This window comes from Rhinopithecus roxellana, chromosome 11, assembly GCF_007565055.1.
Source record: "Rhinopithecus roxellana isolate Shanxi Qingling chromosome 11, ASM756505v1, whole genome shotgun sequence".
NCBI classification, from domain to species: Eukaryota; Metazoa; Chordata; class Mammalia; order Primates; family Cercopithecidae; genus Rhinopithecus; species Rhinopithecus roxellana.
In genome coordinates this window covers 102167160-102182168 of record NC_044559.1, presented here as the reverse complement: position 1 = coordinate 102182168, position 15009 = coordinate 102167160, and the positions used below count along the sequence as shown (strand labels likewise).

General features: G+C 37.3%; 1 protein-coding gene across 2 annotated transcripts in view; it reads right to left on the bottom strand.

Annotated features, from left to right (window-relative positions):
- Nucleotides 1-15009, bottom strand: part of REEP3 (receptor accessory protein 3) — a 108429-nt gene that overhangs the window by 52500 nt on the left and 40920 nt on the right. The window contains exon 2 of one of the 2 annotated variants that reach the window (XM_030941216.1): nucleotides 8108-8180. The exons of the other annotated variant lie outside the window; for it this stretch is intronic. Coding sequence (XP_030797076.1) covers nucleotides 8108-8180 — 73 coding nt within the window. The remainder of the gene's footprint in view (nucleotides 1-8107; nucleotides 8181-15009) is intronic. 2 annotated transcript variants of the gene reach the window in all.

Genomic DNA, 15009 nt, shown 5'->3' with positions numbered 1-15009 from the left:
TAATATGTTCATTATTTACTACTACTTACTGATTAGAAAATTGAGGCTAGAATGAAAGGTACAGCTAGTAATAGGTAGTAGGGCTAGAATGAAACCTAGGGAGCCTGTTTCCAGACATTGTGCACTTTAGCTCTATATTCTATTGCTTCTAATTTTGTCTAAATAATATAAATACTGAATATTGAGCTAACCAAATTATACTGCAATGATTCTGGGAAGCTATAAGCACAGAGAAATATGCACGTGTATAGTGGCATTGGGTAACTGCTAAATCATCTTTCATAGAAGGAAGTTAACTCATGACGTCCATCTGAAAAATTAAGAAACAGCAGAGTAAGCATGTTATTTGGAATATGGCAATACATGCTAAAAGATTCAGATAAAAGAGTTTGAAGTAATTGCCTCTAGAGAGTTAGACACAGGGACGGGAGCCTGGGGAACTATTGTTTTCCATAATAAGTCTTGGAAAATTAATTGACTTTTTACATTATAAGTAAATACTGCTTTGATAAAAATAAAAACTAAATTAGAATAGAAAATACACAGACAAGCAAGCAGCCTGACAAAACGAATTTTCAGTAAAAATCCCATCATAATTAGTAGACTAATCTTTAAACTTTCTAAATTATTAAAACCCTTAAATGAAATGAATACTTTTTATCAAAAATATCAAAAGATACCTAGGCAACACTTCTTGAGAACAAACAAAAGTAGTTTGTTTTTCCCCTTCTATTTCCACTCGAAAGTTAGTAGACAACTTCAGATTTCATTATCAATAAGATCTGTAGAACTGGCATATTTGTTCTATATTTGTGGTAAATTTGTTCATTTTCATATCACCTAAATAGTTGAAAATTAGGTCACTTTCAAAAACCAAGTCAGCAGACTTTTAGAGGGCCATTTCTAGGCCTTTTAAAGAGTAATCTCCCAGTTTTTCCTGTTCTTTGTTCTTGCTCACAGTAAATCTCAGAACCAAATGTCTGATTTTGATTTGTAAGTGCTGTTAGCCAATCTTTTCATTGCTGCTTTCTCCAGCATTCTTAGAATAAGAACACTGGTTTCCTAGAAAAGCTACAGCAATTACACATGACTTGGAAGTAAACACTCTATTTTCAAGTCATGAGATGGAATGAGCCTGAAAAAATTTGCAAAACCATACTAATTCTTCAGTAAGTTTACATTTCAATTACTGCAAGACTGAAAGTCTTTAAGTAGGCCATATCAGCCACACTATGCAGGAAATTATATCCTAGGAAAGCTCTGTTTTAAAAATAGGCAAAGGAAGAAAGGAAGGTTGCCAAAATACACAGTACTTTCCATTTGTTTTGATTTGAACACAGCATCTGTTTTATCAGGTGCAATCTACCATTTGCAGGCTTAAGGGGAATGGTAGTAGTTAGGGTGGGAAGAAGTAAATTAACCGAAAATGTATGCTTTCTGAAAATAATTTTGAAGTAGAGAGCAGTGGAATTTAGGTCATAACCAAATAGCACAAAGAAACTAGGTTTTGGGATAAATGTTAAGACTGGACTGTATTCTCCCTAACCCAGCAGAATCAAAGCTGGTAAACTACATCAATCCACTTAAGAAATGTACATGCTATTAAGCACAATATTTGATGTCTACTTAAAAGTCAACTTTTCTCATTTATTTATTCAAGAAATATTGAGTACCTATTATCAGCAGGTACTGTTCTAAGTACAGGAATATAGCAATTAATAAAACAACAAAACACTTCTCCATGGAGTTCATTCTGGTGGGGAACACAAACATATACAAATAAAGAATATAACATCTGATACTATAAGGTGCTATTAAAAACATAACAGGGCAATTTAAGAAGGTTAATTTTACTAAGAAAATACCATGTATAAAACAAAACAAATTTGGATAGGATTACTGCATAGGAAAACTTTATGAGGACAGAGTTCTGATAAAACTGTTAAGAGTCAGTTTAACAATGAGAACACACGGACACAGGGAGGGGAACATTACATACTGGGGCCTGTGGGAAGGTCGGGGGCAAGGAGAGGGAGAGCATTAGGACAAATACCCAATGCATGCGGGGCTTAAAACCTAGGTGACGGGTTGATGGGTGCAAACCACCATGGCACATGTATACCTATGTAACAAACCTGCACGTTCTGCACATGTATCCCACAACTTAAAATATAATTAAAAAAAAAAGTCAGTTTAAATCAGATGGCTAAGTTTAGGACTTAGCCTTGCACTGGGTGCAAGCAAATAATGTTCAAAATTTTTGTCAGAGTAAAACTAGATTGGAAATACTTAGAAGACTGTCAAGATTTAAGGGATTTTCTTTCTTTTTTTTTTTTTCAAAGGAGGAACTTTACAGAATTTTCAAAAACTTGTATTTCATTTGGAACCTCTTTGTTCACACGTGATTTCAACGCTGGTGGGTCCTGCCCTGGTAGCCTGCCTGATTGTCCTTCTTGGAAAACATCTACACGGCTGTGGGCCCTGAACTCCCAGCTTTGAATTAATCAGGTGCACATTCACTGGCTGGTTGTGAAGGTTGTTTCAACTTCTACATGAAGCTAGAATCTTCACTTGTGTTTCCAAAGGTAGCATGGTAGAATAGAATGAATAAAATACTAGAAACAGAAGATCTCTGATCTGGTACCAATTCTGTCTTTACAATCCATGTGACTCCGGGTAAATTCGCTTCTTTAAGCCTGTAATACTGGAATATTTTCTATGCCTACTTCATAGGACTGCAGTAAGAATCAGTGAGATATTATTGGAGTAGGCAGAGAAATGCCCTCTCTCCCCTGAAGATGTCTGTGTCTTAATCTCCGGAAACTGTAAATATGTTAGGTTACACCGTAAAGGAGAAATAAGGTTGCAGATGGAATTAGGGTTGCTTATCAGCTGACCTTGAAATGGGAAGTTTATCCTGGATTAATCAGGTGGGCCCAATGTAATCACAAGAGTCCTTATAAGTGGAAAAGAAGGCAGAAGAGAAAGAGAACCAGAGAGATGGCAGCATGAAAAGGTCTCAGTCCAACATTGCTGGGTTTGAGGATGGAAGAATAAAGCCGTAAGCCAACTGTAGAAGCTGGAGGAGACAGGGAAACAGACTTTCCTCTAAATCCTCCAGAAGGGGGGAAGGCTGTGAACTCATTTTAGGTTTCTGACCTCTAGGACTGTAAGAGAATAAATTTATGTTGTTCTAAGCCAATAAGAGTGTGATAATTTGTTTCAAAAAATTATCTTATCCAGGGTAGCAAATGAAAACAATAGACAAAAGTACTTTGAAACTGGTAGGAAATCATATAAATGGAGAATATTATTATTCCAAGGTGACATCTCAACTTAGTCTCTCTAGCAGCCTCCCCGGGATCCCACCACCACACCCGAGGTTCTCACTCTGTCTGTCATCCAGGCTGGAGTGCAGTGGTGCAATCAGGACTCACTGCAGCCTCGACCTCCCAGGCTCAGGTGATCCTCCCACCTCAGCCTCCTGAGTGGCTGGAACTACAGGCACACACCACCACCATGCCCTGCTAATTTTTGTGTTTTTTGTAGATACGGGGTTTTACCATGTTGCCCAGGTTGGTCTCAAACTCCTGGGCTCAAGAGATCTGCCTGCTTCAGCCTCCCAAAGTGCTGGGATTACAGGTATAAGCCACTGCATGAGGCCTCTCTAGCAGCCTTGATGGCAGAGGCAGTATGGTTGCTGGGAGGTCTTCAGAGATGATACATTTCCCTGTCAAAGGCAGATGCCCTGTCCTTGTTTCAGTGCCTGACCATTTATTTTGCTTTTAGTTCTCATTTTATTTGTGAAGTAGAGTTGATTACCACGTAATTATCAAACCAGCTCTAGCCACCTGCCTTTCACCTTCCCTAGTTTCTCCTCAATTACTCATTATTCTGGTCTTCTCAAACGGAGGTTAAGAAAACCTTTTTTCAGGGTACTAGGCTTAACACCTGGGTGATGAAAGAGTCTGTACCACACACCCCCATTACACAAATTTACCTATATATATAACAAACCTGCACAAACCCTAAACTTACAAAGTTAAATAAAAACAAATGCTTTTCAGAATCATCTTATTACTGCAAAATTATGTACAGATAATTCCAGCTTTATTAATGAGTATTCTCTAAAAACAACTGTGCAAAGCTGTATGCTCACTATGTAACTAAATATACACATATACATATATCTCAATACATATCATGTTTATAGTTTTCTCATCAGTTTGAATGCAATGGATTCTCTTCCATGGCTTAAATTATCTTCACACTTGATCTTAGCCAAAATGCCAAGAAGCAATTAAATTATCTTTATGAAGTTGAATAAAAATTTCAGGGTTAGACCATCCTTACTAATCCCCAATTTACAAAATAATCTAGTAATGAAAATCTGAGTGTTGTATGAAGAGTAATAAGACACACAAATTCTTGTTTTTAAGTCTTTTTTTGTTGTTAAGTCTTTAAAAATTAATATTAACAAAGTTGAATTGATGCACAGCATTTATAAATGGATTAATCTTTCTGATTTTTATTTTATTATTATTGTATTTTTTTTTTGACACAGGGTTTCATTCTGTTGTCTAGGTTGGAGTGCAGTGGCGGGATCATGGCTCGCTGCAGTCTCGACTCCTGGGCTCAGGTGATTCTCCCACTTCAGCCTCTCCAGTAGCTGGGACTACAGGCATGCGCCACCATACCCACCTAATTTTTATATTTTTTGTAGAGACAGGGTTTCACCATGTTGGTCAGGCTGGTCTCAAACTCCTGGTCTCCAGTGATCCACCCGCCTTGGCCTCCCAAAGTGTTAGGATTACAGTTGTGAGCCACTGCACATGGCCAAACCTATTTTTTATTACAGTTTATTTACTATTTTTATATTTCTTATTGCTATCCCTTTACCTTTGACTTTTAGGGATGGTATTTCTGTGCTTACTGATAATATCCTCAAGTTATTAGAGCTTCTCATCTAAACATTTTAAATTTGTGCTTAGCTTTTTTTTCCTAAAAAAAAGAAAAAAAAAAGCAGATTTGGGAGAAAAGATGGGAGAATACTGTAAGCACAAATATATATACAATGCACACACACACAGCAGCACATCAAATTATTATATATCCTGGGCTTCTGGAATGCTTTCTAGGTGAAGTGGGCCCAATGTTGAGAGACATAATAACCTGTACTTCAACTGTACATTGAATTAGACTAAAAAAAAGATCTAATTTAATAACAATATAAAAAAGATTCCAAATAGGGAGATGGTTCCCATTTATTAAGCACTGGCCAGAAGCAGATTCTTCAACTCATATTTTCATGGTGTTTGGAAATGATGGCCAACTCTTACTTTTATCTTCCAAAAGAGAATTCCAATTAAAATATCACACAGTAGGGTAGTGTTGTCTATGGGATTTTACAAGGCTGTAAAAGCACTACTGTGTTACTATAAGTATGTTAATAATACAATAATGAAAACAATAGGCAAAAGTACATTATTTGACAGTAATTTCATGTCACTGAATATAGTAAAAAAAAGTTTGGGAGTTGGACACCGTGGCTCATGCCTGTAATCCCTGCACTTTGAGAGGCTGAAGTAGGTAGATAACCTGGGGCCAGGAGTCCAAGACGAACCTGGGCAACATAGTTAAGACCCTGTCTCTATGAAAAATAATAAAAAAAAAATTAGCTAGGCATGGTGTACATGACTGCAGTCACAGCTATTCAGGAGGCTGAGGTGGGAGGATCGCTTGAGCCCATGAGGTCCAGGCTACAGTGAACTATGATGGTGCCACTGCACTCCAGCTTGGAGGATAACAGCAAGACCCTGTCTCACAAAAAAAAAAAAAAAAAAAAAAAAAAAAAAAAAAAAAAAAAAAAAAAAAAAAAAAAAATTCTGGGTTGTATTTCAGGGTTGGGGCTTTTTTCATTTCTTTATTTCTAGTGATTAGTATTTCATTTTATAAAAGTATTAGTCGGCCGGGCGTAGTGGTTCACGCCTGTAATCCCAGCACTTTGGGAGGCCGAGGCGGGTGGATCCAGACGAGGTCAGGAGATCCAGACCATCCTGGCTAACACAGTGAAACCCCATCTCTACTAAAAATACAAAAAAATTAGCCAGGCGTGGTGGCAGGCGCCTGCAGTCCCAGCTACTCGGGAGGCTGAGGCAGGAGAATGGCGTGAACCTGGGAGGCGGAGCTTCCAGTGAGCCGAGATCGCGCCACTGCACTCCAGCCTGGGTGACAGAGCAAGACTCCGTCTCAAAAAAAAAAAAAAAAAGGTATTAGTCTATGACTTATTGGAAAAACAAAAGTGGTCCTGTACCACAGGCAGCTTGAGAAGCACTGTTAACAGACGCGCTGGCATCTAAAAACTAATGTGTGCCAGCACTATAAAATAACATGCAAAGTATTTACTCCAACTTATATTAAAATATGAACCTTCAAGCCATGTATAAAATGAACTTAAGTTACCAGGACTTAATATGGTTCCATCTCTTAAGATTAATTTCACCAATCCTAGGTCCAAAAGATACATATAATAAAAGGATAGAAAAATTTCAGAGCCCAACTATCTAACTTATTTACCTCTGCCAGATATATTCCAACATTTTGACTTGTATTAATATATACTTCACTTTAGAAGTTAGTTTTATATACAAGAGAAAAAAACTGTAAAAGTTTAATAAAATGAGTTAGTTATAAAAGTTTCAGAGTCTGTCCCTTCCTCCCACACCCAAAAAACCCTGAAAATATAAAGAATCATGATCTAATCCCTGATCATTTGACCAACTGGATGACCAAGACTATCATCCAAGATTCCTTACAAAGAACCACAGCTATACATCCCAAAGAATCAAACACAGGTGCTCAAACAAATCCTTGTATGTGAATGCTTGTAGCAATACTATTCATAATAGCCAAAGACAGAACAATTCATATGTCTGTCAACAGATGAATGGATAAGCAAAATATCATATATCCATACAGTAGAATGTTAGTCATAAAAAGGAATGTAAAACATTCGAAATAAAATACATACTAAGATTTGTATGAACCTTAAAAACATGCTGAGTGAAAGAAGACAGACACAAAAGGTCACATATTATATGATTCTATTTGTATGAAATATCCAGGATATGTAAACACATACAGACAGCAGATTGGTGGCTGTCAGTGACTTGGGCACAGAGTTTTACTTGGAGTGATGAAAATATTTTGGAACTAGAGTTGTATTATACTGTATTATATATATGTATAATATTGTGAGTGCATCAAATGCCTCTGAAATGGTTAATTTTATGTTATGTGAATGTCACCTCAATTTAAAAAAAACAGCCATAGTTATTGATGTGCTGTTATGTCAGTATTGACTGCTTATCCTGTTGATTACCACCATCAATACAATATGCTTTTGCTATTCTCTAAAAATTCACTCCATCACACATAACAAACTATATCAGGATTTATAGGTGGGGAAGGCCATTTACTATTACATAGTATGAATAAGATGGGAAATGAGGAGAACTTCAGAAATGATAAAAAATAAATGTTAGTGACAGAAAAAGAAAATTAGGGAATAGGGAAGAGGAAACTAAAAACAAAGAAATACTGAGGACTCATCGCAAATCAGAACAAAATCATTACAAATGAAGTCTGACTCCAGAAGGAAAAAAGATTGCAGTTGTCAATGGTGATGGAGTATCTGCATATTTATATAGATTAGAAAGTGATGAAACACCTAAAGAAGAAGAAAAAGGCTTTGGGGCCAGAGAGGTATTCTCAATGTACCTATAAATTTATAAGGCAAAAAGTCCCACAACTCCCCTCCCTAAGTCAAACAAACAAAAGTTCTCCAACCCCTTATTACACCGGAATTTATAGACTAAATCAAGACCTATTCAATTACTCATCTTGGGAACCATATACTTATTTTTATTGAAACTCCACTTTGGGGTTATCTTCAAAGATTTTTTAAAAGATTAGTTTTGTTACTTCACATTCATAACACCTTTTAACCCAAAATGTTACTCCTGCTGTTTCTAAGAGAATAGCAGTTTTTCAGTGTGTATCATTAAAATATTAAACTCAGATTAATCACTCATAAAACTATACTTACATATTCCTTCACGTTTTTTGTTTTCACAGCTTTGTATGAATAATATGCAGGATAAAGCATTCCAAACACCAGCCTAAAAGTAAAAAAAAATGAGAATACTGTTCAAACATAACAATGCCCTGCAGAAAGGCTGATCCATTTTACATTCCTATACATTGCCGATCATCGGCATCATCGTTAGGGAAAAAAACAAAACAAAACAACAACAACAGAAAAAACTTTTGTGAGCTAAATAGGAGAAAAACAATAGCCTTATAGCTATTTTAATGTGCATTTCTCTTTTTTTTTTTTTTTTTTCTGAGACAGGGTCTCGCTGTCGCCCAGACTGAAGTGCAGTGGTGTGATATTGGCTCACTGCAGCCTCCGTCGCCCAGGTTCAAGCGATTCTCATGCCTCAGCCTCCCGAGTAGCTGGGATTACAGGCATGTGCTACCACGTCTGGCTAATTTTTGTATTTTCAGTAGAGACAGGGTTTCACCATGTTGCCCAGGCTGTCTCAAACTCCTGAGCTCAAGCAATCTGCCTGCCTCAGCCTCCCAAAGTGCTGGGATTATAGGCACAAGCCACAGCACTTGGCCTAATGTGTGTTTCTGAATACGAGTAAATTTGAAATGTTTCAAGTGCTTACTGGCCTTTTGATGAGTATATGATAACTTTTTGTCTATTGTTTTCTGTTGTTTTAAATGGCCATTTTTGGAGAATATTTTACAGAAAAGTTGGAAAGATAGTACAGATAGTTCCTATATGCTCCATATCCAGTTTCCCCTATTATTAACATCTTATATTGGCATGGTACACTCATTGCAATTAATGTACCAGTGCTGATTTTTGTTTAAGAATTAAACTTTATTTAGGTTTCCTTAGTTTTTACCTAGTCTCTTTTCTCTGTTCTAGGATAGCACATTACATTCAGCTGCTCTCTTAGCTTTTCTGGCTGTAAATTTTTTCAGACTTTGCTTTTTTTCACCTTGACAGTTTTCAGGCATGCTGGTCAAGTATGTTGTAGGATGCTTCTCTATTCATTCTAATCATGATTAGAGTGAGACATGGGTTTTCGGGAGGAAAACCACAGACGTCAAATGCAATTCTTATCACATTATATCAAGGACACAGTCTATCAACCTGACTTATCAGTGCTGTTAATCTTGACCACCATGCTGAAGTAGGGCTTTGTCAGATTTTGCTCTTACTCTTTTTTGTTCACTTTTTAGTACTGTATTATTTGGAAAGAAGTCACCATGCACAGCCCATGCTTGAGTGGGGAGTTATTCTCTACACCTTGAGAGTGGAGTGTCTACATAAATTCCAGATAATTTAGTTGGAATTCTGCATGGGAGACTTGTGTATTCTTCCCCAGTATCAGTATGGATTAATGGATATTTATTTTATACACTGGGTTATAATCTAGTATTACTTTATTTTGTTGCTCAAAGTTTTGGCCATTGGGAGATATTTCAGTTAGCTCCTGTATCCCTTTGACATATCTCCATTGTTGTGAGGGTTTTTGAGTACTTTGTTACTTTTTGGTACTAAGTGATGCTCCAGGCTCATCTTGTATACAGTAGTCCCCTGTTGTCTGCAATTTTGCTTTCTGCAGTCTCAGTTACCTGCTGTCAACTTCAGTTTGAAAACATTAACTGGAAAATTTCGGAAATAATTCATAGGTTTTAAATTGCATGCTATTCAGAGTACCATAATGAATTCATGTGTGATCTTGCTCTATCCTGCCGAGAATGCAAATCATCCCTTTGTTCAGTGTATCCATGCTGTATACATTACCTTCCCTGTAGTCGCTTATTCTTAGTAGCTGTTTTGGTTATCAGATAAAAAAACATATAGTACACATAGGCTTTGGTGCTATCTGTGGTTTCAGGCATCTACCAGGAATCTTGGAACATATTCCCCTCTGATAAAGGGGGACTACTCTATCTCCTGCCCCATTCCTGGAATCAGCCATTTCTACAAGGAGCCCCAGTTCCTTTTATTGGAGAACAGTATTTGAAACCAAGATCTGGGAGTTAAGTGTGCTCATTGCTACTGGAATGTTGTTGATTCTAGGTCCTTGTCTATTTTATATGTTAATCAATATTTTTGTAGGTTATTATCTTTTGATTTAATATACGAATTTTGCAGAAATGCATGCATATTGTATTAGTGTGCTAGGGCTACCCTGACAAAATACCACAGACTGGGTGGCTTCAACAACAGAAATTTGCTTTCTCACAGTCCTGGAGGCTACAAGCTCAAGACCAAAATGTTGGCAGATTTGGTTTCTTCTGAGGCCTCTTTCCTTAGCTTGTAGCCTTCTAGCAGTGTCCTCACATAATGGCCCCTCAGTTTGTGTGTGTGGCTTAATCTCTCCTTAGAAGGAAGCCAACCATACTGGATTAAGCCCTTTCCTAAAGACCGTACTTGGTCTTAATCACACCTTTAAAGAACTTAACTCCAAATGTCATCACATTCTGATGCGCAGGGGTTAGGACTTCAATATATGAATTTTGGGGAGACAGAATTCAGCCCATAACACATACATATTTGTGAACCTTTAAAGTAAGTGTTTGCATTTACGTAAGTCTTTCTTACACTGAAGCATATATTTACATCTCTCCATATTTTTAGTTAATTTATAGTTAGTTTGTTTACCAACTGATTGACTGATTGGTGCCTGGTAGCTTCCTTATCCATTGGTTTGGGGCTTATGTCAACAAGTCACAGGAAGAATACCAAGTCTTCTCTTGCTTGGGATTTTATACTTATCAACTAGAAGCCACATCATTAACAATCTCTGCCTTAAGGCTGAGAGCAGTGGCTCATGCCTGTAATCCTAGCACCTTGGGAGGCCTAGGGGGACGGATTACCTGAAGTCAGGAGTTCGAGACCAGCTTGACCAACATGGGGAAACCCTGTCTCCACTAAAATACAAAAATTAGTGGGCATGGTGATGTGTGCCTGTAATCCCAGCTACCTGGGAGGCTGAGGCAGGAGAATCGCTGGAACCTGGGAGGCGGAGGCTGCAGTGAGCTGAGATCGTGCCACTGGCACTCCAGCCTGGGCGACGGAGTAAGACTCCATCTCTCAAAAAAAAAAAAAATCTCTGCCTTATTTAACAATATTACCTGTGAAAGCGACTTCACTAAAGTGCCAACCCCCAGACTCTGGATACAGGATTTTTCACTGTGCCACAAAGCTTGAGGCTTTTCAATTTAACTTAGCATCCCCACCACCCCTCCACTGCACAGGAGCTTTTCAGTTTAGAGACATCTAAGAAAACAACTAACTAGGGTGTAAATAAGAACAAAATTCCCAGGTCTGCTGTGTGTTCATCCACACTGCTTACACTAGATGTAATCCCAAAGTTATGCTTTACATATTCAAGCTAATTATTTTAATTCACTTTATATTTCCCTTTAGAACTTGGATACAATCAAAGTATTATTTTCTGTATTCCCATACAATCTAGTACCATCAGATTTACATTCAATGTGGGATTCTTCACTTCTATCACTGAATGGGGCTTTGATACCTCCTTCCCCCAGTACAACATTCTTCCCATCTGTAACCTACTCCTGGTGGTTCTCCCTTGGTGAGAGTACATGCATCCATTTTCTTGTTTTATTTTCAAACTCGTGGCCAATAATACAGCTGGGCTCATGCCATCTCATCGGACTTACTGAATAGTTTCCCAACACATTCCTCTATGTCCACTGTCAGATCAGTCTTTCTAATACACCTGCAGCACTGCTTCACTTAAAGACTTCACTAGCGGGTCTCCTCACCCCTTGCTGGCCAGCCCGTCTGGGGGCAGCATCAGAACATAATTTGAAAAGCACTGCCTTACATAAACCATCTGTTTCAACATGGTTTCCTCAATATGCCTCTATTTCTACTTCAATCTTGGAGCGTCTGCTTCATGCCTGGATTGCCTCCCTCCCTATCTTTCTTCCTCTTCTTTCTTCCCATTCTTTATTTTCTTCCTTAATTAAAACACATTTTTCTCCAAGATCTACCCTTCCTCCATAAACTTCTAAATTACCGCTATTTTGCATTTTAGAAGAATTTGTCAGGACTAGTCATTTTCCATTTAATATATTCATTTTAGATTGCTTGACATATTTCTTAAATGTATGTAACTGGCTTCCAAAGCAGATCATTTTCTCTCACATAGGAAGGATTTGGTGCTAGTTGATACTATACATATATGTGCTTTGCCTTTATTTTTTAACTTCTGTATTAAAGAGAGTAAGTCAAACAAATAAACAGAATACCCTTAACACCTGTTTCTTGTAAGAGTAGAAAGTAGAAAAAAATAATGGATTTCATTTGGAACATGGGTAAGATTGAATGTCTTAGTGACCAGTGGGACAATTTTTAAGGACTGCTACTATTAATATAATTTATTACTGCTCCAATATGAATATTACAGAGAATTTATTATTAATAACTGTAATATTTTCTAGGGTTTTGGGGGGCTTGTTTTCTTTAACACTGGGGTCTACTGTAGATGTCTGCAGCCTGGGAGGTTGGGCATAAAGCCAAAGCATGAGCACAGTGTGTAAAATCAAATAAAGTATATTTTACAAGGCCACCTACAAGATAAATGGATGGCTTATAAAGGGAATATTTGCTACAGGTAAAATTCACTTATATTGAATATTGTTTCAGTTATAGAGACAGGAAGAAATAGTTACTCCTTTCCTCTTTGCCTCATTCCCATCTAAAGAGGGAGAATTTTGTCAAAATAAGATTCTGTTCACCCCCACTAATGTAAAGTTAACTTTTGAAATGTACGAACGCTGACTATGTTGAAAAATCTGCACTATTTTAAATGATGAAAAATAAAACCACTTACGGGAATGCAGTAGTGGGAGACGGTCTTCATATTATTTTCAGATACGGAAAATACTTAAAACAGCTATTTTCTAGACAGATATTCAAACATAATTCATCCTTAACCAAACAAGTCTGATATATATATCTCAAATGCTTTAAGAAACCATTAAAAAGTATAAATAATGGTTTAATAACAAAACTGGTCAAGAGTTAATTTACATCTAAACAGGTTACAAAGCACTAATATCAAGGATTTAATCTGTTTTTAATCTATTCTTCTTGTCATTCTTTTTAAAGTCTTATGAAAAACAAAAATATATAGAAATAGAATAATATGAATATAATAAATCTCCATATACCTATTACCTAGTTTTAAGAATTATTAACAGTGAGCCCCTCTTTTCCAGATTTTTTCTATATTTTTAAGAATCATGGCCGGGCGCGGTGGCTCAAGCCTGTAATCCCAGCACTTTGGGAGGCCGAGGTGGGCGGATCACGAGGTCAGGAGATCGAGATCATCCTGGCTAACACGGTGAAACCCCGTCTCTACTAAAAAGTACAAAAAACTAGCCGGGCGAGTTGGCGGGCGCCTGTAGTCCCAGCTACTCGGGAGGCTGAGGCAGGAGAATGGCGTGAACCCGGGAGGCGGAGATTGCAGTGAGCTGAGATCCGGCCACTGTACTCCAGCCTGGGTGACAGAGCGAGACTCCGTCTCAAAAAAAAAAAAAAAAAAAAAAAAAAAGAATCATTACTTGTAAACATAATTAACATATTTTAAAAACAATTAATATTGTATAACATCATTAGAAGATAATTTAAAACATAATTAATACCTTAGAGCATATAGAGATTTTTATCTTGCTGTTTCACGCAATGCTACATTATCAGCATAACCGATTTCACAGATGCAAAGACTGAGGCTTAAAAAGGTAAGAAACTAACCCAAGGTCATATAATTTGTAAGTCTGTCAGCTGCATTCAAAGCCAGGCACTCTCACCCCAGAATCCACACTTCAAATCTCTACTTCCTAATGATATTTTCCTAGAAGTGAAATAACTGGGTCAAACGTCTGAAATTTTGAAGGTCCTCTGCCAATGTGCTCTTTCGAAGGGTAACACCTATACATATTCTTACCAAGAATATATGAAAATATCAATTTAAGGACTATTTTTTTTGTTTTGTTTTGAGACGGAGTCTCGCTCTGTCGCCCAGGCTGGAGTGCAGTGGCCGGATCTCAGTTCACTGCAAGCTCCGCCTCCCGGGTTTACGCCATTCTCCTGCCTCAGCCTCCCAAGTAGCTGGGACTACAGGCGCCCGCCAACTCGCCCGGCTAGTTTTTTGTATTTTTTAGTAGAGACGGGGTTTCGCCGTGTTAGCTAGGTTGGTCTCGATCTCCTGACCTCGCGATCCACCTGTCTCGGCCTCCCAAAGTGCTGGGATTACAGGCTTGAGCCACCGCGCCCGGCCTTAAGGACTATTTAAAAAAATAAGATGATAAGAAAAAAGTCAACAGATGAATTAAGTAAAGTAAAAGAGTAGCAAACAGACATTCTTTTCAAAAGATGAATTGTATTTCTAAGGTAATAAGGTATGGATTAGAACAATTAAGCAGTGTATAAATCACTACTAAAATGGAGAAAAATCCATAAATATCATAGTTAGTCGTGTTAATAATTAATTTCTGGACTAGCTAAATTTTCCCCTGAAATTTTCTTTAGATTACAAATTCCCTCTCTAATATGATAAAAGAATTTAAATTGTAACTTGTTAAAAATAAATAAAACAAATAATTTATTGCTGATAATCTACATATTACTAAAGGTAATATGACCACACTTACACAGGAATTACTTGGCCAAATTCTCCTTATTTCATGGCTTTCAGAATCATGCTTCCAAACAACAAAAAAATGTAATTACAGTGTTCTATTAGATGAAGGGACAACAAACAACTCAATGAGACTAGAGACAAACTAAAATAGGATAGCTAATATTAAACCAACAAAATAAACTAGAGGATCAAAAATGGGAATGATGGAAGACATGTCCCAAGCTCAATAGAATGAATTAGT